The sequence below is a fragment of the Prinia subflava genome, chromosome 7, assembly GCF_021018805.1.
Source record: "Prinia subflava isolate CZ2003 ecotype Zambia chromosome 7, Cam_Psub_1.2, whole genome shotgun sequence".
In the NCBI taxonomy this organism is placed as follows: Eukaryota; Metazoa; Chordata; class Aves; order Passeriformes; family Cisticolidae; genus Prinia; species Prinia subflava.
In genome coordinates, this window is record NC_086253.1 from 22,179,881 (window position 1) to 22,206,102 (window position 26,222).

Genomic DNA, 26,222 nt, shown 5'->3' on the forward strand with positions numbered 1-26,222 from the left:
TTTTTTTTGAGTTGAAAGGTCAACTGCACCCTTCTTCCTTCTTAATGTCTCCCTTCTCTTTTATAGCTCATTCATTCTCCACATGGCTTCTTTTAATGGAGAAAAGTTTGTTGGAGAAAAAATAATGAGGGTGTTTGTGTATGTGTAAATTTATACAGGACCATCTGTAAAACAGAAAGATCACCTTTCTGACGATGTAAGCTTTAAGTTGTGGCTTTGAAGTATTTTAATTGTTGCTATTTTAAAAACAGCCACAAGTATCTTGCTAATACTTTCCATGATAACATGGAACAGCTTATAGGACTGAGGGGTTTGTTTTGATTTTTAAGAGATCATACACTTGGATAAGATGGTGTCAAGTGCTACTTACTATTTATGCAGTACAGATGTTATTTCCTGGCCCTGATTTTTTTCCATTTCCCCAAAATGGATATGTAATATTTTTGGAGAGACAGTTATCTACACAATACAAACTTAAAATACTAAAATACAGAGGTGCTCTTTTTAGAAATTTGAACATCCTGAAAAATGAAGGCAGTTGTTGTTCCCACTACATTACTAAATGCATGATTTTGGAAGGTAAGCAACACAGTGACCTTTTCATTTACACTGAAGAATTTCATATGTTACTAAAAGTTTTTATAGCTGAACACTTAAGCCTCACATCCAGCTGTTTCCCAAATGCCAAAGTATGCCCACTTCTCCTTCTTTCAAGGCCAGCCTCTATCATCTTTGTTTAACATATGAACTAAAGCAGAGAGAGCAGTTATGTAGCATGCCCGAAAGTCATGTTAACAGCAGAAGCTGAAATTCATTCATTGTTACTCTATCTCCTAATTCAGTATCTTCACCATGAGACCACTCTTCTTCCTAATCCTGTAGAAGCATGTAGAAGTTTTCAGAGTGCATTTAAAATCATACAAATGTCACTGTAACAACTACATGCAACAAGCTCGAAGTTAAGTAGTGTCAAGTGACACACTGGAGATGGCTGTTTGAGCCAGTTGCAGACAGGGCGAGAAGCCAGATATCCTGACTGACATCAGTGTTTAGTGTGGACTTGGGGGCAGATGTGTGTATTGTTAGTTTAAAATTGTGTAAAGATGTCAGTCAGGAAGGGGAAGCTGGAAAAGCTCCCAAGCTGGCAGGACCTCCTTGGAGAAAGGGGAAGAAATAATTATTTACCAGTAATATTGTTCACACTCAGCATTAAGAGAAATGAGACTCTTGAGACTCTCATGCTACCATCAAATATAGTGGTTATACTGTACTACTATGAGCAGCACATAATGAGGAGCATTCTGCCTTGCTTATGCACTCAGTTACTTTATGAAATAAAAGCAGACCTGGTTGCATACCTCAGATAGTATGATTTTTAGAATTCTTGTCAGACTCTGAGTTTAAAGCCCTGAGAACAGATGTTATTTTTTCATGTATGTGCTCTGTACATCATGAACAGTAGCAGCAGTAAAAATGTCTCCCTCTATCATGCCGGTAAGCCTTTAGAGACTGCTACCAGAAAGGTTACTGGTCATATTTAGTAATTTATTGGGCTTGTGGCTAAAAACATCTGTACAATTGACAGAGAGAACCATTACTGGCCATCTTTGTGAGTTATCTCTGATCTGTAGAACTATTAGCAAATGGAACTCTATTCTCCTTTTATGAAGATATGAAATGTATTTGTTAAGGTTTTCATTTCAGAAGCTGTATCTTAGGTACAGCCTTGGAAGAACTGCTTTTGTGTTGCCCCCTCATCCCTCTGTGGCCCATTCCAGACATGCACCAGTGCTAGGGCACTCACCAGCACAACCTTAGGAGGTGATAGAGCTTTCTAGCAGCTCTTGTTTGCTTTGCATGAATCAAATCCAGGGCTGCAGGGTCATGCAGTCTGGGGCAGGCACCAAAATTACCCTTTTTCTGCCTCAGTGAGCAGCGAGATTGGCTCTGGTTCTCCCCGGCTCATGTGCGTGGATGTCATTGTTTCCCTTCTGTTTTCATTTAATAACTCAAGCAACTGGAGCAGTGTCAGCTCTAACCCAGAGATCATTCCATTGGGCATAAGTGTGCAATGGAAGCATCTGCAAGGCACTCTCACAGCAGAGTAGCTGTCTCAGTGAGAGTGTCTTTGGGCAAAACGAAGAGCTGAATTTGGCACTTCATCATCTAACTTTGACCAGTTGAATTTTATCGAGAAGTGCATAGAAAGCAGCAATGCTTTCCCATTACACTTGTGCAAATCTAGTTCTTGGTGTTGTTTCTGTGACGTGGTGGAAAATAAAGGGCTTTTTGTTTTGAGCCCAGTGGATTATTTCCTGTGAACTCCAAGCCTTTTTTCCTTTCCTGGTTCTGTGCCCTTCCTCCAAACTCAGGAAAATGAGTTGTTTCAGGCAGCCCTACGGCCACTGAGTAGGGGAGGAGGGTGTTCAAAGCCAGCTCAGCCGGAGCAACGACAGGAATGAGCATTCCTGGCTGAGTGGCCAGTAACATCCCTGGACCTGCCGGAAACATGAACACGACTGTCTGGCCTTCCACGATAGTCTGATTTCTGGAAGTTGAGCTGCTAGCGTGTGATGTCAAATGCCATTAGCTAACACGAATGGCAAGACAGACTGGAAGTGTAACATTTCACAGTGGTTTCAAACAGATGATTTTTCGCTCGATCCTTTAATGTTAGGAATGGCTTCGATGCCTGGATGTTCCCAGAAAGTTTTAGTTACCAATCCCGTCGCCAGTGCTGAATTACGTGGCCGGGCAGCGCGAGGCGGCGGCCGGCGGCTGTCTGCGGTGCCGGGCGCGCTGCCGGAGGGCGAGCCCGCTCCTTCCCGAGCCCTCTCCCTTGCCGAGCCCTGTCCCTTCCCGAGCCTGCTCCCTCCCGCAGCCCGGCGAGGGGAGCCCCGCCGGAGGCGGAGCGCGGCGGGGGCGGGACGCGGCCGCGGCCCTTCCCTTCCTTTCCCTTCCCGCCCCGCAGCCCCGCGGCTGCAGCCGGCACCGCACGGGCAGCGTCCCGGCGCGGAGAGCTCGCGGTGCCGGCGCTCGGCGGCGGGGACGCTCCGGGAGTGCGCCCGGCCGGGCCGCTCCCGGCGCATGAGAGACGGAGAGGAGCGGCCGGAGCCGGGGATCGCCGCGCCGGAGCCCCTAGGATGTCACCATTGTTCAGCTGGGTGGCCAAGGTAGGCGGCGCGGCGCCCGCCGCCCTCCGCGCTCGGGAAGTAAAGTCCAGCCTTAGGCTTGCAGATGTTCGCGTGTGATTTCAAGGCAAGTCAGTCGTCTCTGGGAAGGGAGCAGAGCCCTGCTGTATTGTTCAGGCACGGAAAGGAGGAGTGCTCAAAGTGCCCAGTAAAGTCAACCTGCTGTCAGACATGGCTTGGGTTTAGGGGCTCAAAGCGAAGCTGCGGGTCTGCAGAAGGGGAGAGCTGTAATTGAAACTGCACAGAAGGCCTGATCTTACTGCCTGTGGAAGTCTAACGCTACTTTTGCACTCTGGGGAATGTGTAACAGCGCTCCCACTGTTTGTTTTGGAGTATTTTTTTTTCCCCATGGTTTTTGTCGTGCTCTGAATTTATGAAAATAGAAGTTGGGTTTTAGTTGGACTCTTACATGTTTAGCTATGACAATGCCTGTGTCGTGCTGGCTGCTTCTTCTGTGTGTCTAGGGCTTCAGTACGATTTTCCACTGTAACTGAAATTACATATAGATGTGAAGTAGTAAAGATGGTTAAAGATCTCTATAGTTTTGAGCTGATGTTTAAAAAAATTCTAAAGTAACAGTCATTATGAATTAAAAATGAGCTGCAAGTGATACTCTGTCTCAAGGCATAGTTTAACATGTAGAAGAGGACAAGTGTGTGAAACAGCTGTATGGCAGTCAAGAATTGTAGGTTCCTTGAATAAATTAACTGGGGAAAAAAACCCTGTATCCTGAAATTCAACAAACAGCGTGGGCTGCTAGGCAGACCACAGAAAACCCGATTCTCCCTTCTGTGTTGTCAGGGGTAGATGGTCAGTTGCTTAATTACTTCTGCATCCCTGTGCTTGAATATTTAACAGGAGAAATACCTACCCTCGGGTGATACAAAGAGGGAGGTGCTTGATACGTGACTGTTGCCTTTGTTCAGGTTCTCAGATAGAAGGCTTTGCTCTATTCTCTTTTGAAAGGAGACTGCTGACTTTTAGACACGCCCTGAAAAGCCGAAATGTATCATTCTCTCTTTCCCCTTGCCTTTTTTTTTTCCCTCTGGGTGAAGACCTGTTGGGTGGAGCACGTGTAGTTCCCGCGCCTGTCACTCCCCAGGCTCTGTCTCATGCATGAGACCGGGGTTGCCGTGTTATCTGAAGGAATGACTCCGGCTGATGCCCGTCCCGACTCTTACACATGTGCCGGTCTCCTATGTGTGTGGCTGGTGTCAAAGATGAGTGATGCCATTGAGTAGGTGCTTCAGGGATGCCCCGAGGGATGGCTCATTCCGTCTCTCACTGTTTACTTGGCAGCTGGGCCAGGCAGCTGGTCGCAGAGGACTTGGTGTCGGAGGAGGTCAGAACGTCTTGCAGGCGGAGTTCACTGTGTTTTTATACAAACGACTCTCGCACAAACACACTTCTGACTGCTTCTAGGAGTGCTTTCTGCGCTTTCAAAACTCATTACTTCAATGCTAGTTCCTCACAACTACTTAGTTTTATTCTTTTGATGGCCATTAATTGTCAGCAATAATTTGGGAGGGAAAGGAAGGCAGTGTACTTAGAAATATAAAATGAGGCTTGTTAATAGAGAAAGCTTTCCTGCCTGCCAAAATCTGATCAGTAAAAGTGTAGGAGCTCTTGCTGTGGGCTTTCAATACAAATGCAAGCCTTTCCAGTTTTTATAAGATGGTGGCCCATTCCAGAACAGGGAAGGACTGTGGGATGGGGGGAGGAGGAAACTGCCCCCATCGAAGGAAAGCTGTCCCCTTGCATCTATTACTTAAAATCAAGTGACCACTCCACTTAAGTAACGTAAGTATTTAGTCCCACCAGGCAAGTCACCAGGCCTGCAGATGATGTTACATGTGAAGCAAGTTACTCCTATGTGCTATAAAATTGATTTCCCTGGTGTTTCTATAAACATCACCTTTTAATATATGTTGTTTACACATTTTTACATGCAGTTTTACCCAGCTGGTACCTCACCTACACACAGGCTCCTCAGGGATGAGTTTTGCAGTGGTGCCAGGCTCAGCCATGGGGCCCATTCTGGGCTGGAGGATAAAGCCCTACCTGAGTCATGTGTGAATTGTTGTTGCCCCCATTGGCCGTATGGATGCTTGCTAAACCCCTGAATGATGGCTCTGTGGATAATGAATTCTAAAGTACTGACTTGTTTAGTCCCCTAAAATTATTTAAATAAAAAAGAATAGTTATACCTGTTTCTCCTGCCTGGTTTGATACAAAGTTAGACAACTGACTTAAGGGAAACCTTTGACTAAACACATAAAAGCACTTTGACTAAACACCTAAAAGTCTCTTGAAAGTGTAAACGATGTTTGCACTGTTCTGAGTAGAAAATACAGTTGCTTTTGTAGATAAACAGACTATTCATATTCAGTTTAGATCACTGAAGTAGCTGTTTCTAAAAGTAATCATTGTGGGGTTGAAAAATGTCAAAGCTCTCAGTCTCGAAAAAAACACATGCAGAGTTTTAGTGGTAAACTGGCACATTATAATTCATTAGTAGAAGATAATAATGCAGTGACAAGTAATTAAGTAAAAAGTAATTTTATTTCAGTTCCTATAATACTTAATACAGATTTAGTTAAAAGAGATTTGTCTTAGTTCTTTACAAATTGCTTAATTTTATAATGCAAATTTCTATTCAGAAGCAGCTTTACAGCAGCCAGAATTAGAGAACTGATTGCTGAAGAAACAGAAACAGTTCTTAGTGCAAGAAATTGTATAAATAGAGAATTTTCATTAAATATGTCCTCAAAATCTCAGCAAGCTATGAAATTTATACAGTTTGTCTTTCTAGTTACAAAAAAAGGTGCTGTATATAACTTAAAAGCTGTGTTAACTTCAACTTATTTTGTCTGAAGGATTATAAACCAACAAGGAACCAGTAAAGAAAATAATTAAGATAAAAGTTACGCCGTTTAATTCAAGGTTTCTTCTATAATGATTTTGTTGGTAAGGATCAATCCACCTTGAGCAGCTGCCTCCAACCTGCAGGACAGCAGGTGGGAAAGAGATCCTCCCTCCTGAGGGGAGCTGAGAGTGGTAGAGTGTACTGCTGAAGCCTGAGGAACCCCCACTTATGTGCCACCAGCAGTGGAAGAAAAGGGTGGGTTTACAGGGTAGCTGTCCCCAGCTGGGTTGGCTCACGTTGGACCTTGAGTTGAGAAAGCCAATTGTTTGGATTCCTTCTGATATGAAAATCAGATTTTAGGGTGTATTCACAACAGATGCTCTGAAATTCTCAACAGCATAACAAGAAGTAAATTTTTGTATGGTTTGGGTTTTTTTCAAGGCTTTGAGTCAGAAGGACCTATAAGCTTTCCTCAGTTTGGGAAGCTCTCAAGACATCAACAAAGGAAGTTTCTATCCTATTCAGTGCAGCAAGATGTGGTTACTTGGCTTGTGCCATGAAACATAACTGAAGAAATAATCATAATAATATTGGAAATGCCACTTATATTTCTTGTAATCCTAATATAGCTTTATATGCTCTATTAGAATTGATCTTGCTGCTGTTTTGCCATCATTCCTGCTATTTCCTATATAACAGAGTGCCTAGTAGACCTCTGGAGGGGCATGCATGGGAGTAACAATATACTTCTTAGTTTAGGTCAGAAGCTACAAATGAAATTAATTTGCCTTTTGCAAAGGAATGAAAAGGATTGAGAGACTGAAAATAAGGTTGGTCAAGAAATCCCCTACTGCATTTTTTTGTTTTCTCCTTTTTAAGAGTGTTCTGAAAGGATGATTTTGGCTTTTTTGCTGGTCTGTTCTAGGGTATATCACACTCATTTATGAGGATGTTTTGCTCCAGTGTAACTGACATGCCTCTTTCTTTTATTCACCACAGCATCCAGCAAAGTTGAGCACCTTTGGACATCTTTAATCCCTCAGTGAATGACTTACTTAGTATTTTAGCCAAACAAATCAAGTTTTAGTCTCTTCAGAAGCCCTCATAACCAGGCATTTTAAAACTGTCTAAAGCCAAAATACTTACATGTTTGTTAAACCTGTCTTACTTCTAAGCCCATCTTACTTAGGATAAATTATTTGGGTAGGTGAGTAAGTGGTGGTGGTATTCTATCCTGTACAAGTCTTGTTTGTGCTAGTGCATTTATCCCTGATAACCCTTACTGTAAAGGAATTTGAATACTTGCATACTGTATCAAGAATCAAGTAGTTAATAAAGAACTAGTGCCAGGGAAGAATTGGGAATCGCTGAGGAAGGAAGGCTCAAAAGTCGTATTTTTACTTGTGGAAGAATCTCCTTGAAGCCACTGACGCTGTGGGTAGGGCTGAAAGGACAGACCCTCGCTTGTCTCCCAGGCTGGATGCCAGCAATGTAGCAAAGAGAAAGTGCAGATTTCTGCCAGAGCTCTGTTTTGGTGCCCATGCTTGCACAATGCCCTTGTCAGAGAACACTACGTTTCTGCTCAGTGTGATTCTCCAGGTCAGTTTATGTTGATGTAAAATGTTGTTGCCAATTGACAGCTTTCAGATAAATGCAGATTATCACAAAATACCAAGCAGTTCAAATGCACTGTTTTCTGTATGCCAGTCACTCCCCGCCTTCCCCTGCGGGGGCCTGGGTGATGACTGAGGAATATGCGCTCAGCATTTGAAATGAAGTCAGTCCTGTGGTGAAACCCCTCAGTTACTCAGCAGTTAAGTTCCCTTTGGAACAATTTGCTTTTATTCATCCTTCCACTTCTTTTTCTGCATGCCAGGCTGGAATTGCACCTGCTCTGCTTAGATGCTGCCCGTTTGATGGGAGAGGGCCGGAATGTCATCGTTCACGTGGCATTTGTGTGGTGCGCAGGTGTAGTAAGGGCAGTGTCCTCTGCATTTATACATTAGGTACATTAGGGATGCTTAGTAAGGAGTAGAGCTTTCCACAGAGAAATTCCTGGCCATGTAGATTGCAGTTTAGCAAGGTTTTTCTCTTGAATCATTTATGCCTTTCTGAATTAATTTCTCATGAGTATCTTCTTTCAGGTTCATGTTGACCTTCAGATTTAACAAGCCAAGCCTGATAAGGTAGCTGAGCTTGCTCTTTTGTACAGGTTCTGTCCTCTGCAATTCAAAACAGAACTTTTAGCTTCTAGTCAAACACTGCTTTTCTTTGCTGAGGGGCACTCTGGAAGTTGGTGCTAGCTGTCTTCACGTGGTTAACATGTTCTGAGCCAACCAGTAGCAAAACTACTGGCAAATCCTGCTGGATCAGGGAAAACCCCAGGTCGTATCAAAGAGCGATAATACAGCTAAGGGTTTGTTTGACTTTTTTTTGCCATATATACATATGTCTGCAGCGCTGCAGTTTACCTTTATTTGCCTTACATTTGATGATTTAAAATACTCTTTCACATCATGGCCTTTTTGAAAGGCTACTGTAATGAAGCAGTCTTTTATGTTTACTAGAGGTGTTCATGAGAACACCAAAGCAGCAGTTCCACCCTGGGTCCCATAAATAGAAATATCCTTAGGAAAAGGTCAGGTTAAGAACCTCTTTACAGTTTGTAACTTCCCATCATCCTGAATGTAGAAGCTGTAGTGTATCTGAGAAAGTTTTGCTTTAAGGGGTTGTTGGAACTGTTTTACTGTGCTATTTAGTAAAAGCTGTAAATACTTTAAGAACTTCTAACCATTTTATTTTAAATTTGAAGGTTGTGTGTGGTGTACAGAGGTTGACTAATGACTTAACAAGTAAATCCTTAATGGAATTATTCAATTATTATTCAATTAATGGAATTACAGGATGGCTTTTTTATTATTATTATTAGAAGCCTTTGCAGCTCAACTGTTCAAGCTGAAATACTTATGGATGGCAGTGACTCAGAGGAAAAATATTCTCAGTGTCTGCTTTGGTAGTATTTTACATATCAGCTCAGATACACAAAATATGTCAAGAGAGGCTTACTAATTTTTATGGGGAGGTGAGGCAGCAGAGCTGGGAAAAGCAGCCAGAACTCAGAGAGCAGAAGCTGAGGCAGGGGAATGACTCTAGCTACTGTGTATTGGTTTCATCACTGGCTTAACTCTACTGAATTGTATTTGAACTGTTTTCAGTTATTCTTGCTTTTTAACCAAGTTACAATAACAAATCATGAGATGCATTAATGCATAAATATAGAATTTTAATAGGAGTGTTTTCACAGAATCACAGGATACGCTGAGTTGGAAGGGACCCACTAGGATGAAGCCCAGCTTCCTGGCCCAGTACAAAACATCCCCAAGAGTCACAGCACGTGCATCATCCAAACTCTGCTTGAACTCTGTCAGGCTTGGTGCTGTGACCACTTCCCTGGGGAGCTAGTCCAGTGCCCAGCCACCCTCTGGGCAAAGCTCCTTTCTCCTTTTTTTAATATCCAGCCTAAGCCGCCCTGACACAACTTCAGGCCATTCCTTCATGTCCTGTCACTAATTACCACAGAGAAGAGATCAGTATTTGCCCCTCCTCTTCCCCTCACAAGGAAGTTGTAACTGCAGTGAGGTCTCCCCTCAGTCTCCTCTTCTTTAGGCTGAATTGACCGAGTGCCCTCAGCCACTCCTCACACATCTTCCCCTCAAGGCCCTTCACCATCTTTGTTGTCCTCCTTTGGACACTCTCTAACAGCTTTAGATCCTTCTTATATTGTGGCAACTAAAACTGCCCCCAGCACTTAGGGTGAGGCTGCCCCAGCTCAGAGCAGAGCAGGACAGTCCCCTCCCTTGCCTGGCTGGCCATGCTGTGCCTGATGCACCCCAGGACAGGGTTGTCCCTCCTGGCTGCCAGGGCACTGCTGGCTCATGTTCAACTTGCCATGGCCCAGGACCCCCAGGTCCCTTTCCATGTCACTGCTTTCCAGCATCTCATTCCCAGTCTGTCCGTACACGCAGGGTTGCTCTGTCCTAGGTGTAGAATCTGGCACTTTCCCTTGCTGAGCTTCTACGTTTGGTGATTGCTCAGTCTGCTAGTTTATCAAGGTGGCTCTGCAGGGCCTCCCTGCCTTTGAGAGACTCACAGCTCCTCCCAATTTTCTATCATCTGCAGGCTTGCTTAGTATCCCTTTTTTAATGTATAATCGTTCTGAAAAGCATGGTTTTCTTACTGAGAGAAGCAAGAGGGAGGTCCAGGCACCTTTACTCTGTTTCAGTGGACTAGAGCATAACAGCAGGGTTTTTGCTGCTTTTTTCCCTTGTGCTTTCAAGTTCCCAAAAGGCCAGGCCAGTATTCCTGGATCAGCTGGCCAGGTGCACGAAAGCTGCTGTTCTTAGCCTGGATAAAATGCCCTGGAGGTTGCATCTACATTAGTAAGTGCCACACAGCAACATGTCCTTCAAGGGTGGCCACTGGTGCTGAGGATAGGTTCTGTACCTCATTCTTGGAAGTGACTTTTACTTTGAATTGGCCTTAATTTGGTGCTGTGAACCAAATGCCTGTTTGCAGTGAAATGTATCACAAAATGAAAGTTTAGTTCGTTTAGATGGGTGACAGTTCTGGTGTTTTGAGACACCCCCACAATGTAGTCTGTCACACAAGAAGTGGAATGGGAGAATCCACTCTCAAACACATTCTTTGTTCAAAATAAAATAGTGAAGTACTCACACCAGATTATACTTAAGAGTCCAGTTAGAAAAGCTGGACAAACAGCATACACATGGCTTTGGCTGTGTGGACACACTGTGGCACAGTGGATGGCCCTGATGGAGGAGCTAGAGGCCCATCAGGGAATTATTGTTTTATTGGGAGGTTGACCCTTTGGCTAGTGCTTAGTGAAAATGTCAGGCCTGAAGAGGTTATCTGGAATTTCTGTGCCCTAGACTTCTGTCTGTTACTAACTGAAGAACTGTAAAAGGAGTGTAAAAATGTTTGTTGTCTTCCATTCTCAGGGCTGTGTATGTAAGCACACATGTTGATGGTCACATTTTAAAACCAAACCAAACATTATTCTGGAATATCTGGAAGCTTCTTTCCAACTCAAAATCTGCTAGCTGTAGACATGCAAATGCTTATCTTTATACATTTGCAGCACCATCACTAAAATCAAAAGCATGTTTTTTTTTCCAGGGGAAACCTTTGATATGCAGCTACCAAACAGGATTTTCAGGTACAGATATTCTGTGAGATTGCAGGTTTGGGGAAAAGAGGCTGCTTATGCATAGTTGCACAGGCACACTCCCTGCTACTGAAAATGGCAAAGCTGAACTAAACAGCTCCTTTTTTTTTTTCAGTGAACCATTTGGGGGGATTTATGTGTTTTTCTCAAGGACCTGTGTGGCCAAATATACTTTTACCTGATCTTAACCATTGCCTCTCTATATTTACTGAACTATTGGTCTGCTGCTGTAGTACCAATGAGGTGAGCTCACTGAAGCCATTGTCATGGAAATTTGGATGGTTGGCACTAAATGTTTCATGCGGGTTTTGTTTCTGTGAAGCTTTTTATAGCTTCTAATCTCCTCAAATGCAAGTCATGGAAAAGAAAATCTGTAGAAGTACTTTGGAGTTTTAGACAATTATGTACAAGGGGCCTGTCTTTAAAACTGGTATTACTTACCCAGAATACTTACCTGTAATATGTTTTGGAATTTCAGATTTGGGTATGTCCCATTGGAATATAACCTACAGAGTTTATCATTCTGTGAAAGCAACATTTCTGCTTGACATATAGTCATTGAAGGCTGACCTTTTTAGACTAAAGCATATTTTTAATATGCAAATACAGTTCATGCAGCTGATGTGGTTTTGTTTAGGAAATGTGGAACCATATAAAAATTATTTATTGTAGCTTGTTGTAATTCCATCAGCATTTTTTTCTTCTGTTTTACAGCAGAGAAGGATTAAAACTGGTGAACTAACTGCTCTTTTAAATGAAAGTTAGAGTAGTGTTCATGGGATGTTTAGTCATTACTTTCCATCTGTTGTCCTGTAAGTTGACCTGAGGCAGCTGAAATCTGTTAGTGTATGACAAAGCAGCAAAAGTTCTCATCCACAAGCAAATCAGTTCACCAGGATTTTGTATCAGCTGGGCAGAATACTGGAAAAAGCTGATCAGCTTCTTTGCTCTGGTTCCCCTGGGGCCTTTATAAGTTTAATGTTCAAGTAAGATTCCAATTAAAACCATCATCTGTCCCTGTGCCTCCCACCAGCAGCCCTAGGAAGAAGGACTGTGTTGCTGTCTGTTTCCTTTGGAAGTCTGTCAACTCTGTTGTCAGAGTTAGAGATGGTGTTTCACTCTGCTGAGATAAAACTTACACATCATCTCAATCAAAAGCATTCATAGGTTGACTTACCCCCACTACCTTCCTTTGTGAAAACATCAAAATAAATTTTGAGGGGAGGGAGATTTCAACACACATTTAGGTCAGCTGTCAAGAAGGTTATGTCAGAAATAACCTTAGCTGTAATGAGCCTACACATGGAGTTTTCCTCCTTTTTTGTTTGGAGTTGGATATTGGTAAAAAGGACAGAAGAATTTCAGGCTTTTTTTTTTAATTTGTAAAGAAATTATATTCACTTCTGTCTGTTTTGCTAACCCCTGTTTTGCCAGTTGTACCAATTTTGATAACTGCCAGAAGCCCAAGAGCAAAGGAGGCCAGGAGAGAGCCTGTATCCTATTGTACGAATTAAATTTAATCTGATTAATAATTTAAAAAGAAATTACTACCTAATTTCCTGTTTTAAGTCCTGTTACTGCCTGTAAGTTATAAAAGACAAATTTTCTGCTCTGCCTCAAAAAAAATCAAAACAGAAAAGAACTCTTGTCCTGAAAGCTTTAAAATACCATTGCTGTCTTTTTCCTTTTATAGCTTTTAAGAATAGGCTTCCCTTCTGTTTCCCACCCCATAGCCTCCAGCAAAGTCCTAAGCCTGTCTCAACCCTGTGAAGGGAGCTGCTTGCTGTTCCATTTTGCACCTCTCCCAAAAAAAAAAAAAGGATTTAATATCTGTTGATAATGAATGAACACAGATATTTCTGGTTATTGCTTTACAACAGGTTGTTCAGTACTCACCTTGTAAATTGTGAGCCAGGAACCCTGGAGGTATGACCAGCAACTATTTCTATGTCTTGAAATGCTGTTTTCATTTGTGAAATTGTGTGAAAAGAAACCTTTGAAACAAAATATGGAGAAAATACATATGAAGGTGTTAATGCCTTATTTGAAATACCTTCTGATTTATTCCACAGTTGTTCTTGTTCTGTATAAGTTTATGGTACTGAATGGAGGAGCTGGTAAAGCTGTGCAGGATGAAAAGAAATGGTTTTTATTGTAAGGACGGAGAGGACTAGGCAGATATGAATTAGTGAACACCATGTAATAAGTCCAGCAGGTATATGGCAGAGTATGCCTATATTCTTACCAAAAGCACAATTTGTAGGAATAGCCCTTTCAGAACCAGTCAGGTGCTGTTGCATTTGGAGGTATTCTAAAAGCATATGGAGACTTTGCCAACTGCAGTTTGCTTTTGGGTCATGCATTTTCGTGGGGAAGGGTCCAAAAGTAAGAAGCAATCTGGGACATGACAGTTTATTTATGGAGAGTTGAGAGAGCTTTTGTTGTATTTCAGGCTTCAAATAAATTACGTCTTAAAAGCATGTGTAAGAAACCCTTTAAGTGTACCAGCAACATGATGCATCTCTCTTGGGGAGAAAGCACCATCACAAAACAGAACAGTCCAATTTCATCAGAATACTGAGTACACTTAAGTCCTATTTCTGTCTACAATACTGTATGAACAGATTCTGCAAGTATTGCTTTGGGATTTTTTTCAAAAGGAATTAAAACCTTTTTATGTCTCTTTAAATTACATGGAGTGCTCTCAAACTCACGTGATTTTGCAGAAAGTGTACTCTTTTCTGTCTGGCTAAGGAATCGTGAGGAATGTTCTCGAGCTGAGGTTTGCCTGTAATATTAAAAGGAATGTGATACTGTGAAAGTGGCATACAGTACTCATGACATCAGTCTGCAGTACTCTTACAATCTTCTGGAGGTAGCACTTGATGTGTGTGGGAAGTCTAGTCCCCTTTACAGCTTTTTATGATAATGTGTAAACTGTTAGGAGTATGTGTTGGCTACATGGAGCTCTACTCATGGTGCTTACTGTGTCAGTCATCTTAGACAACGCTAGTAGCATTTATCCACTCATCTAGGTCAAAAAGAACTAGGTTTAAACAGAGGACTCTCTTCTGCCCCACACAGAACATCCTTTGAATTTTAGAGTAGATTCATCAGCTTCTTACATGCATCCCTGCAAAATTTGAGTTTTAGCCTTATCACCTTCACTTATCCCTTTCTCTGTATAATGCCATTCAAAACCTAAAAAGCCATGCCCACAAGTAGGCATGTGTACGATTATTTCCTCTCATGGGCCCGTGGTGATACTCAGCTGTTGAACTCTCCCTTATTAAGGCTGAAACACCCCCTCTGTCTTGCTTTCATAGGTTTCACAGCCCTTCCTGAGCAGCACACCTGCACTCTGGTTAGTGCTGCTGGCTACCCCTCCCAGCCCTCTGGTTGTGCTCCAAATTGTTCTCCTTTTCAAGACATTCATGAGTTCCCTGGTTAAGTGAGACACCCAGTGCATCTTGTGCACTATGGGGAGAAATGTGCTTGGCCAACGTGTGTGGCTGGTGAAGCTGCTAAGAGGGGCACAGTTTATAGCTGTTCTATGGATAGTGAGGATACACGAGCAAAATTTTGGATCCTATGTGTTGAGAACTGAAGTCACTGAGTAAAGGTGACTTGTCTCTCTGTGCATCTGCTAGTCTTCAGTAGCTGGGAAGCTGTTGGTAAGAATGTCACTCCAGTTCTACCCCTGGTACATTGGCTGTGCACAGAAAAACTGACAGGAGCTTGCAAGAACAGTGGCCAGCCAGGGACTAGAAGAGCTGTAAACTTTGTTGTTCCCTGAATTAAATCTGGGTTTTCAAGTGGCTTTGTGGGAGGAATAAAAATCAAATCAAATCTGTTTATTACGGGTCAATGAGTAAAAAGGTTTTAAAACAAGAATTGAAGTTAATGACTGGAAAAAGTCAGGGAGGTGTAGGAGACTGTAGACCAGTCTCTAAAGCAAGAAAACAATAAAAAAATGCCCTGTGAAGACACTTGAGATAAGACCTGAATATAAAAGGCATTTCACTGAAATAGAAATTAACTGCAAAAGTTTATAACTCTTTTCTACCTTGAATTTCTGCTAATGCCAGAGTGTAAGAAAATTCTGTCTTGACATTCCGACTTGGAACTTAGGTGGATGTGACCCCCAGCATCTCATCAAAGTTTGAAGTTGTATCTAACTTGGAAACTTTGCCTTGCTTTATGTGGGAAACATCAGAGGTCACTTCCAAATTTAATTATTCTGTGATTATGGAAGGAGAAAACGTGCAGTATCTCAATTTAAAAGAAGAAGAGTATCTGTAAAATATATTAATGAAAATGCTTTTGGTTTAAAAATGCCAAACTTTAAATCCTATGAGTGGAGAAAAGTGTTTGAGAAGTCAGTTGACCATCACTGCAGGTTAAGGAGTGATAAGGATAGGAAAACCTGATCTGCATTGATTCTGGACAGCTATTTTGCCACCAGTGTACTGAAAACAGACCAGCTGCTTTTTATTTCATATCAAACTACTGAAATAAAAACTTTTATGCAGTCTTTTAAAAAATTCAAATAAATACTATGCTGTATTACTTTTGATATGTGTTGTATATGTTTAAAATTATTTTAATTTCTTCATTCTACTACTTTTATAAAATACTCCATTCTCATAAATAACTTATGGGTGACAAATATATTGCTCTCTGTCCTGACACAATTAGATAGCTTCTTCCATGGTTAAATAGCTCTATCTTTTCTGTAGCAGTACTCTCTACTAAAATAAAGGAAAGATATTAGCAGCAAACAGTATTAGATTTCTCTTGGCATATTTTATTGAGCTTGCTCTATTGATCAGGAAAAAGAAGCAAGTAAAAGCACTTAAAATAATTCAGATGTCCTCTCTCACTTGAGTAAGCTTGCAAAATTCAATCAAAACATCTATTTGTTTCAAGAGCTTTGTGAAAGATTTTCAAGGCTTGATTCTGGCTGGGGTGGTGTGAGACCTTCTGAGGTTCAGTCTAAGAATCTGATCCTAATGTTTTTCAGTTTCCAGCAATTCCTGGAGTCTGTTGCATAAGACCAGTTCCTGTCAGCACAGGTCTGTCTTAGGCTAAACAAACCCCCCTATGTCCTTGAAATAATTAAGCCAGTGCTTGAGCCCTTCACTGACCTGCAGCCTTATGCAGAGACTTGTAGGTATAAACAGGTGGATTTGTACTGCAGGTATAAACATTGCATAACACCTAGAATAATAAATTATCCTTCTTTTTCACCTAGTCGTCCCAGCTGATGTGTTAGTTCTTTCTCTGTGGCACATTTTGCTTTCTTAGCTACTATGTATAAAAGAAACAAATCTTTTTTTTCAGTCTGGTCTTACTTACCAAAAGTCAGCTGTTGCATTCAGCTGTTACTGGGCTCTTTTCATTAAAATAGTTTCTAACTCTTTCATACACCTACTGGCAGGATAAAGACCTTGACCTCTTACATGCTTGTATGTAAACTTACAGGGTGACTGCTAGTTCAAGGGGCAAAAATGCAACTACAGTTTATGTGAGAGGGAAGAACTGTTCTTTGCTCTTCAGATGCAGCAAACCTGTGCATGCTTAAAATGTACTGCCTTTTGTCATGATTTGGTGCATGGCACAGAGGCTGTAGCTATTTGTCTTGTAACTAACATGCACTAGGAAGTCCTAGGTGTTGGTTTGTATTTTGCTTGAATACCTACAAGCCAAGTCACAAGAATACTCAGCATTTCAGTTCCCTGCTTTGTCTCTGCAAAGTAAAAGTTCTCATTATAGCAGAAATAATGTGGTGTTCATTAAAAAAAAACACAACTCCAGTGTTATTTTTAATGGTTATAGATACATGATCTTTTTCTGTATCTAATTCAGACACTCTAAACACAAAACCTTTTCCCCAGTACATTTCAGTTGTGTCTTCAGTTCAGCAGGCTTGTTTGGCCTGAAGTGATAAGAAGGTAATGCTGTGTTTGGTAAAGGTTCATTGTTGCTTACACTGATGTTCTGTACATAGTTTTGTGGGTTTAGGAAAATAATTTTAGGTCAGCCGTGGTGGTTTTTCTAATTACAGAAATAATATTTATCCACTAATTATATATTTATATTAAGAAACAAGTCAGAAAACCCTTAAGCATGGAAGTATGCTAGCAAAGAGGATTTGCGTGGCAGGAAGAAATCCTAGCTGTGTGCAACAGTCTTCCTCCACTGTCTTAGCAAGTTCAGATTAGTAGGCACAATTACCAATAGCTCTGTATAAAAGCAGTTGGTATCTATATCACCAGGGTGACACAGGGTGGCCCCTCAGGAGATCATCTAGTTCAGCCCCCTGCTCAAAGCAGGGTCACCTAGAGCAGGCTGCTCAGCCCATGGCCAGTCAGAGTTTGCATATCCACAACGATGGAGACTCTGCAATCTCTCTGGGTAACCCGTACCAGCTTCTGGCCACCTTTGCAGTGAAAGAAATGTTTTTCTCATGTTCAGCAAGAGCCCACAACCTTTAAAAGACTTCAAGCAGCATTAACTTAATTCAGGAGGGACTTAGTCCTTGCTACTTTTCGATACAAATTGAAGAGCCATAAAACCTGATTCTGTTTACATCCTAATTAATTTTGGGAGGTTTGCAAGAGATGTGGTTACTGATCACCGAGTGGCATGCTGCTTAATCTGGGAATGTTCCAGCTGTGGTTAATAAACGTTTGCCAAGATAGAGCCTACATCTTTATTCTAATAACATGAAATAATTCTTTTTAACTGCTGTTTACTTCATATTTGTTTACTCATCGTCCAGGTCTGTTTCTTCAGAGAGCTGGTGTCAGAGGATAAGAGGGCAAGTGGATTGTTCATTTTCCATACTTGCATAAAAAGTCTGGAGTGGTACAGGTAGATCAAAAGAGCACAAATCTTGATCAGGCAAAGAGCAGTTCCAGGGAAATAAGTATTTTGGATTTTTTTTCATTCATCATGGATCTTGTCTTTACTAATGAAAATAGATAAATGTTTAACATACATTAAGGTGAAGTGGTGATTTGCTGCTTCTGCTGCTGCATCAATTGCCTAATCATAAGTAATAAAATTTTATTAGTAGGCTGAAGATTTTTTTAGGTCTGTAAGTGAGAACAGAAGAGACTGTGTTTTTTAGTTAGTGCAGCACGGAAGCCAGCTGTTACTTATCAATGACATGATTCAAGCCCTAGCATGTGTGAAAATAAATAAATAAATGCTTCCCTTGATTTTTCATCAACAGGCCTGCTGACTCTCCTCAGACACAAAGTTTATTAACTACTGCAGAGTCCTTCTGTGTGATGTAGTGTCTTTCCCTGACCACTGTCTGTATATCAAGTATAGCCACTGTAGAATCGCTATTTTGTCAATGTCCAAGGTGTTTGCTAACACAAAACATGGAAGAAGTTAAATTCAGTAACTGCATACATGTGCTGGATCCCTAATGCTTTGTCAGGGCTTTAGCTCAGCTGTAACCCTTGCAGCACCTGCACTGCTGGGAACTGTCCTTACAGTCATTGATGTGTATGTTGCTGGGGGAGCTTAACTGTGGTCGAGATAGTGCCCTCTTTACCTGGGTGAGAGCTGATGTTCCTGGCTTTACCAAAGTGAGCAAAGTTCAGAAAATGCCTCAGTCCTTTGCCTCTGCAGCCTCAGCAAAAGTGGAGGTGGGATTGCTGGTCTCTGCATGTATCCTGGGTAGTTTACCAGTAAAATTGCTTATGGCTGGTGAGTCCAGACACTCCCACAAGAGTGAAACATGTTTATGAAAGCTTGCTAAAGTAGTTGCAGCTTCAAATATGGATAGAATGAAGCTTTATGTTTTACTGTAATTCTGATACTTTACGCCACTCAAAATTGTTTCTCTGGAGGTGTGTTGAATAAATAAAACTGAGGTAGACCTTGAGCTCCCTGTAGAGCAAATGCATATTGTTGAAGTACTAAAGATTTGTTCTACCCTTACTGTTCTTGTGTATGGTTAAGAAGTTAGGCACAAAGCTGCCTGAGGTCAAGGCTTGCTGACTGGTTTGTGACATATCAGAGAACGGACTTATGAATTCCTGATCCTGCTTTTCTTGCCCATTCTTCCCTACTGTCTTTGCTGAATGATTAGCTGATGACTCATGCCTTGCACTGAAGGGTGAAGTAATGCTTCCTGAGTTCCTATTTTGTAATGTGTTACGTACTGTTTTAAACCACTAGCTATATGTGAATATCTGCCTATCTGCCTGTCTGTCTACCTATCTACCTACCTATCTGTCCATATCTTTATCTTTGTTTCCTTATGTATAAAAGGCATCCAACTGAGATCTTTGTGAGCACCCAGAATATTCATTCAATTTTCACTATTTGATTTTTTTTCGCTCAAAGTGTCTCAGTTGGTTTATGCACATTACTGCATTATGATTAAGCAATAGATAACCATGAAAATGTCTGAACAAAAACAGAGGCCAGGTCTCCAAAATAGGTTTAGGGATGCCTTTTCTCATGGTTCTTCTGGGCTGCTATTTTAGTCTGCTGCTCCCAGACTTCTTTCTGTACTATCTGCAACCAAGTACTTGTAAGTAAAGTGAGTTCTATGTGATGCTTGACAGGGGAAATTTGTTTTGCCAGGGAATTAGCACACTTTCCATGGACTTTTTTCAAACTAACTTTGGTAATTAAAAAAGCTGGCAGAATTAGCAGTTGTAATCATAGATGGTGGCCTCGCATTTTTCGTTACAGCAGGAGCAGCACAGACTGCAGAAGAACCTTAATCTCCTAGGTCAGTCAAAGCAGTGTGTTGTAACCAAGCAGTGGCCTCTCAGCAGAGAGCATATGTGTATCACTATTGTCTCACCATATCAGCATTTGAGACTGTTTACTGTCACTCAAAAGGTGTCACATGGCAGTTTGGGTTCTAATTGCAACGTCTGTGATCTGTAGCACACTGCTGGCTCATACAGATGCCCTGCAAGTCATACTCTATGTGAGGTAATATTATTTAAGAGCGTGCTCTAGGATGGTAGAATAAAAATGAACATGTAAAATAATGAATGTAGTTATTTAAAAATACAGCTATTTACATTTAACAAAGCTCCCCACCCATTGCCATAACAATGTAATATGCTATTATGAAGAGGAAAACAAATTTGCAAGAGACTCATTAACTTATGTGACATGAGTGTTTGAGTAAGTGAAGGGAGTGAAAAATAACAGAGATTAAATAACTTTACCAATTAATTAGTCCATGGCTTCTTGTATGCTTTCTGAAGTACTTCTATCTTTCATTTTGCATTGGAATTTGTAATTTGTCATGTTATACTGGTTGCTTCAGCAGCAAAAGTTTTACTGGAGACAAAGAGCATTGCAAGGGACAAAGCTCTTTTGACAAAGTGTTGATGATGGTGAACTCCTGGCAAGGAGACAAATGAGAAATTCCTCTTCTCAGTGTTTAACTGCTATAATGTGTCTCTTGAATAAATACAAGATCATTTCAACTGGTCTTTTATTTTTGAAACTAAAACAAAGTATCCTTCCAGGTAAATCACAACAGGGAGCCTCTTAGTTCTGCAGTTTGTTTGTCATAAGGCACCGGATGCTAACGTGTACTTTTTTACCTTCCTGTAGGTGCCTGAGATTATAAGCTCTATTCGACAAGCTGGAAAAATTGCCCGTCAAGAAGAGTTTCAGAATAATCTCTCAGATGTTGAAGACCCTTTTGCCAAAAAGTTTGAGGTGCTGTTCTGTGGACGGGTAACGGTAGCCCATAAAAATGCACCTCCAGCACTCATAGATGAATGCATTGAGAAATTTAATCGTGCAAGCTGTGCAAAAAATTCGGATTTCAACTCATCATCCCAACAACAGGAAACTGCCAATAACTTTGGAGGCTTCTCTTTCAGCAGCAAATTGCAGTCTGTATTCCAGCCCTTGGTCAATGAAGAGGAGGAAAAAAGGCCAATTAGGAAATCCTTTTCTCAACCTGGACTTCGTTCCTTTGCTTTTAAGAAGGATTTCCAGGAGAGAAGCCTTAGGAGTAACAGCTTTGTCAGGTCTTTTGAAGAAGATGCAATTTCACTGAACCTAAAAAGTCAGCTCATCTGTGGACACAGTGTTGTGCAGCCAACTGACATGGCAGAAAACCGGACTATGTTGTTTACGGTAAAGCAAGATTTGCAGCTTCTGGTGGCATTGTCACATCCCAGAGTTTGGAGTGGCAGACCCCAAAGCAGATGTTCTGACAGATGGCGGTTACTTCTCTGATAACTTAATTGCAATTACCAAAGCTTGATTTAAACTTGCCTATTTCTCTGGAGAGCATTACTTGTTAGTGCAAATTGGTTTACATATTCTAAATAAGTTTATATTAAATAATTTAAAACAGTACTGCCTGAAACCTTGGGCTTCTAAAGGAGCTTTTAGATAGCTTCTGCAAGTTAGTAGGTAGTTGTGGAGTTGCAGAATGGTATGTACACTTACAGTAGCTAATAACAGCAGAAATAAATTTCCAGGGGAATGAATTACGCGTAACTGGAGCAGAAGGACCAAACCATGACTGAGAGCTAGTAGACTTTGTCCCATGACAAGCAGTGTAATTGATGAAGGTGCTCCTGCTGCCAACATGTCTGTGTAAGGATGGAGTAGTGGTGTAATAGCTTCCTACACTACTCCACACACGCCTCCACTCCTGCCCTGCTTTGGTGTGGCTAGCAATGCCCTTGCCTTGATAGGTGAGCAGCAAAACTATTTTCCAAGAACTGAGAAGCAAGTCAAGAATGTGGTGTGTGCTCCTCTTACAATCCTCATGATAGATAAGATATGTTACATATTTTACTTAGCTTGTGTCTTCTGAGCAGAATACAAACTTGGAGCTGGTAGTACAAGGACTGACTCTCCTAGGGTCATCTTGGATCCATCAGCTGCTGTTGGATTTGGGCATTCTTAACACCAGTAATGGAGTGTGTGCAATTATAACAGGTTTTTTAAAGCGTGCAAAAAAATCTTTAAGAAGGATTGCCACTGTGTTATATCTGTCTAAAGTAGCATGGAGAAAACATTGTAGTCAGCTGTACCTGAATTAAAGGTTCGGTTCGGTTGTGGCTGACATCAAACAGACAGTGCAAGAAGGTGGAGAGATGTTTCTTCCCTAGTAAAAAGAAGGCCATGTTCACCTTCTTCCCCTGAACATATTTCACATAGAAAATATAGGTACCCTTGGTAATAATAATGCCTAGTTTTAAATAAATCATGACTCCATTGTTGATTCATGGCACATATTTTAGAAATAGAGAGATAATTGGGCTGGGTAGGTCCAGATGCTCTTACTCCAGTGAGTGCATTTTAATGTATATTAAATAGATGCAACAGCTGTCAAAGACACCTGCAGCTTCAGCCTGACAATAATGTCAGTCATCTGCTAGCAGGCACATTCCCAAATTGTGAGGCTTTGCTCATCTGGCTTTGTGTCTTGGGTTGCTTTTTGCCTGGGAAAATGTTGTTTAGTATGCACAGCTGTATTTTTTTCCTGGTCAGCCAGTCTAAATTCAGCTGAATATAAGGAAGTGAGGTAACTCTAGTTTGTGCCTTCAGTATCCACAGGCAGCAGCTCATGGCAGAGCTGAGTTTGTTGGTTAGCTGTCCCTTGTGTTCAGCAGGTTCTGAGTCAGGGAATGCAGGCAGCATGCTCAGGTCTCTTCAGTTAGTGTGTGGCTACATATAAAACACTTAAAAGTAACTTCATATCCAGAGGGGAAAAAATGGTTAGTATATTCTCAGTTAGTTACTTAGATTTTCCCCAGGACTGAAGCAAAGGTTGGTTGATGCATGAGGTGTGAAAAATATTCAGTTTGGTTATCTGCCAGCTCTCCTCACCTGATTCAAACAGTCCTGATTTTCATATATCTTCCTGAAGAACTGCTTTCCTAGCCAGTTTCTTAGGATTTGGGGGAGAGGAGGGGGTATTTTTAGGTTTTTCTCCTGGCTGTGTATTGGAGGTGAGAGAAAAGAGGTTCATTGGTTTGGGTTTTTTCCCCTTGTTCAGTTGACTTCAAATGATCACTACTGCCCAGGGGCCAAATGTGCAAGAATTATGTGGGACTGAGCAGTAAGAAGGAGCCTCTTGCTGCAGGGAGGGGAAGACAGCAGCAATCAGGAGGCTGCTGAGGAGGTGTTGGAAGGAATAGCTCCATGAACACATGCAAGGTCAGCCCCAGGGACAATAGAAGGAAACCAGCCGGCATCTGGGGAAAACCACTGTGACTGGTTGAAGTGAAAGAAGTGGTGGAAGGTGAATGCACAGGACCATTTTTAGACATACAGAGGTGGCACATCTGACTCAATCTATTCACACACAGGATTTGCCCCTTCCCTCTTACTTAAGAAAGTGCAGTTATATTGGTGGTGCTGCTATTTTTATGTACATCTTTTGGGATTTGGTAGTGATTGAAGCAGGTTTCTCTAAGTCATGCTCGAGTGGATCCAAATTCCACCTGCCTAAAATCTAATATGAGACTTGTTTTTAGCAGTTTCTAACATGCTAGAAAATATAAGGAATTCAAATTTTCTGTTACTATCTTACAAAGATGTTGCCAGAAGCTGAAAAAATGAAACAATAGTTTCACCTTAAAAATGCCCTTTGCCCCTCAATACTTAGCATCATCTTTTGAATGTACAAATGGCCTACAGATTAAATGACATTAGAAAATATACTCCAGTAAATTTATTTGAGTAGTTTTTGAGTTAAGCACTTCAAATTAAATGTTCTTTGTACCATAAATAAATAAATAAATATCTAGAAAATTATTAGGTGGCATACAGGAAGAGGCACACACTTAGATTTAAATTTTAGAGCAATCTCATTAATCTCAAGCTTCTGTGACTTCTGGTACATTCCAAGTCTGCAGAAAATAAGAAAAGGGAGCATGAATATATTTTTCTCAGTGCAAAGTAGGTTACTTATGATACAACATTGCTCTCATCTGTTTAAACATTATTTTCAGTCTCTTGTTTCATTAAACCTTGGTGCCATCATGTGCAGAGCTCTCAATGCCAAATCAGTGTTGTTTCAGTATTCCTTCTGGTAGTAATATGCTCATTCGTATAAATATGCAGGCAGAAAAAAAAAAGAGATCTGTATTCAGGAAACATTTTTATAATGGGACAAAAGGAAGTGTAATGTTACTTGTTAGCACCTTGCAATTTATTCTGCTCTTTTTAGATTGGCCAGTCTGAAGTTTACCTTATCAGTCCTGACACAAAAAAAGTCGCAATTGAGAAAAGCTTTAAAGAAATATCCTTTTGTTCTCAGGTAAGATTGGAGTGTATTCTTTTTTTTTTAATTGTTTAAATATTCTCTACTTGTGAATGCTCAGGTAATCCTCTCTCCCTTCACTCCACATGGATTTTTTCAACAGCAGTTTTAGTGATTGCTATAGAAAAGCTGCTAATTAATCAGTAATGTTATAATATCATCATTCTTCTTTCATGCTTTGCATTGTGATTTCTGAGATAAAGAGTCACTGCTGTGTACAGTGGATGAATAATATCAACTAGAAGGAATATGCTAGTCAGGAACACACTCTTGTTTGAGATTGCAGTGAGCATGATTCACGATTGTGCAAATCTTGGGATCTCTGAGCCATATTTTTCAAGAAGTGAGAATGAAAGGAGAAAAAATTATATTTAAAAGTTATCTGAAAAATACTTTAAAAATATGTTCTTTTCAAGAATATAAGTTGCATGTGTTTAAATGAGGACAGTCGTCTGCCATGCAGAGGTAGTGTATGTGATGCACTGAGGGCAGGCCTGTGTCAGAGCCTCCTCATTCACTATTAATCCCTATTCCTTGTGCCACAGAGTTTGCTTCTCTGTCCTTCTGCCTGAGTTGTTTGTTTGTTTTGTAGGTTTTGTTTTCCATAAATTACTTTGGTTTTTCATTTGATGACAATAGTTTTCATCACTCAACATACAACCACATATTCTGAAAATTTCAGAGTAAAATACATTTTTAATAGAATTTATCAATCTCTGGGTCTGCTGTATGGCTCTTTTATACTTCATCCATTAAAAACAAAACAAAAACCGAAACAATATCTGACTTAAATTAAATTCAAAAGATTCTTGAAGTATTAGATTCTATAACAGGACAGACTTTTAATGGCCAGATGTCTTTAATGTAGCTCTAACAGAGATAAGTGACCTATATGTAATGCTAATTTGTTCTTTTCTTCCAAGAAATACAGGTACAAAACATTGAAAGCAGATATGACTGTTTCATTGCTGTTGTTTCCTTGCTAGGGAATTAGACATGTGGATCACTTTGGGTTCATCTGTAGAGAGTCTTCAGAAAATGGAGGCTTCCACTTTGTTTGCTATGTGTTTCAGTGTACAGATGAAGCACTGGTAAGTGAAAGAAAAGAATAGCCAAATAGAATATTAGGCCCTAAAAGTCTTCTATTGCTCCATGCTCTGTATTTTGCTGAATATCTTCAAATTCTGTTCCACTCAGAAATACAAATATTTCAAAAATGTAACTAATATACCAATCTGCAAGAGATTTTTTCATTTGTTTTGAGGGCAGAAGTTAAAAGCCTCTTTAAAATCCACTAAATCTTCCTTTCATTTCACAAACTAAGTTAGACATTATGCCTCTTTTTTGGGCACCTTTTCTCTCAGGGCACCTGTTGTGAAAATAAGGACTACACTCCTGTGCTCTAAGTAAGACCAGTGCATCACAACTGCAGTAAGCTTTTTTTATCATAGATAAGAAAGGGATTTGAGGCAGAGAGTAGGATCTTTCATTAGACCACAGTAATAAAACTGGGTGGCCTGGAAGAGACAGGAGTTCATGAATGAGTTTTACCATGCTTGTGTTTGTGCACAGAGCCAACATAGGAACAGCTTGTCTTCTTAATCATAAGCACATTCCCAAGCAAGGGGCAGT

At 40.8% G+C, this 26,222-nt stretch overlaps 1 protein-coding gene across 8 annotated transcripts in view; it reads left to right on the forward strand.

Annotated features, from left to right (window-relative positions):
• TBC1D1 (TBC1 domain family member 1) overlaps window positions 1-26,222 on the forward strand; it is a 107,902-nt gene that overhangs the window by 33,767 nt on the left and 47,913 nt on the right. For 7 of the 8 annotated variants that reach the window (XM_063401759.1, XM_063401758.1, XM_063401757.1 and 4 more), the window contains exons 3-5: window positions 20,909-21,442; window positions 24,498-24,587; window positions 25,577-25,681. In XM_063401759.1, coding sequence (XP_063257829.1) covers window positions 20,909-21,442; window positions 24,498-24,587; window positions 25,577-25,681 — 729 coding nt within the window. Of the gene's footprint in view, window positions 1-2,849; window positions 3,174-20,908; window positions 21,443-24,497; window positions 24,588-25,576; window positions 25,682-26,222 lie in introns of those variants that run through there. The other variant, XM_063401764.1, reaches the window with a different exon arrangement.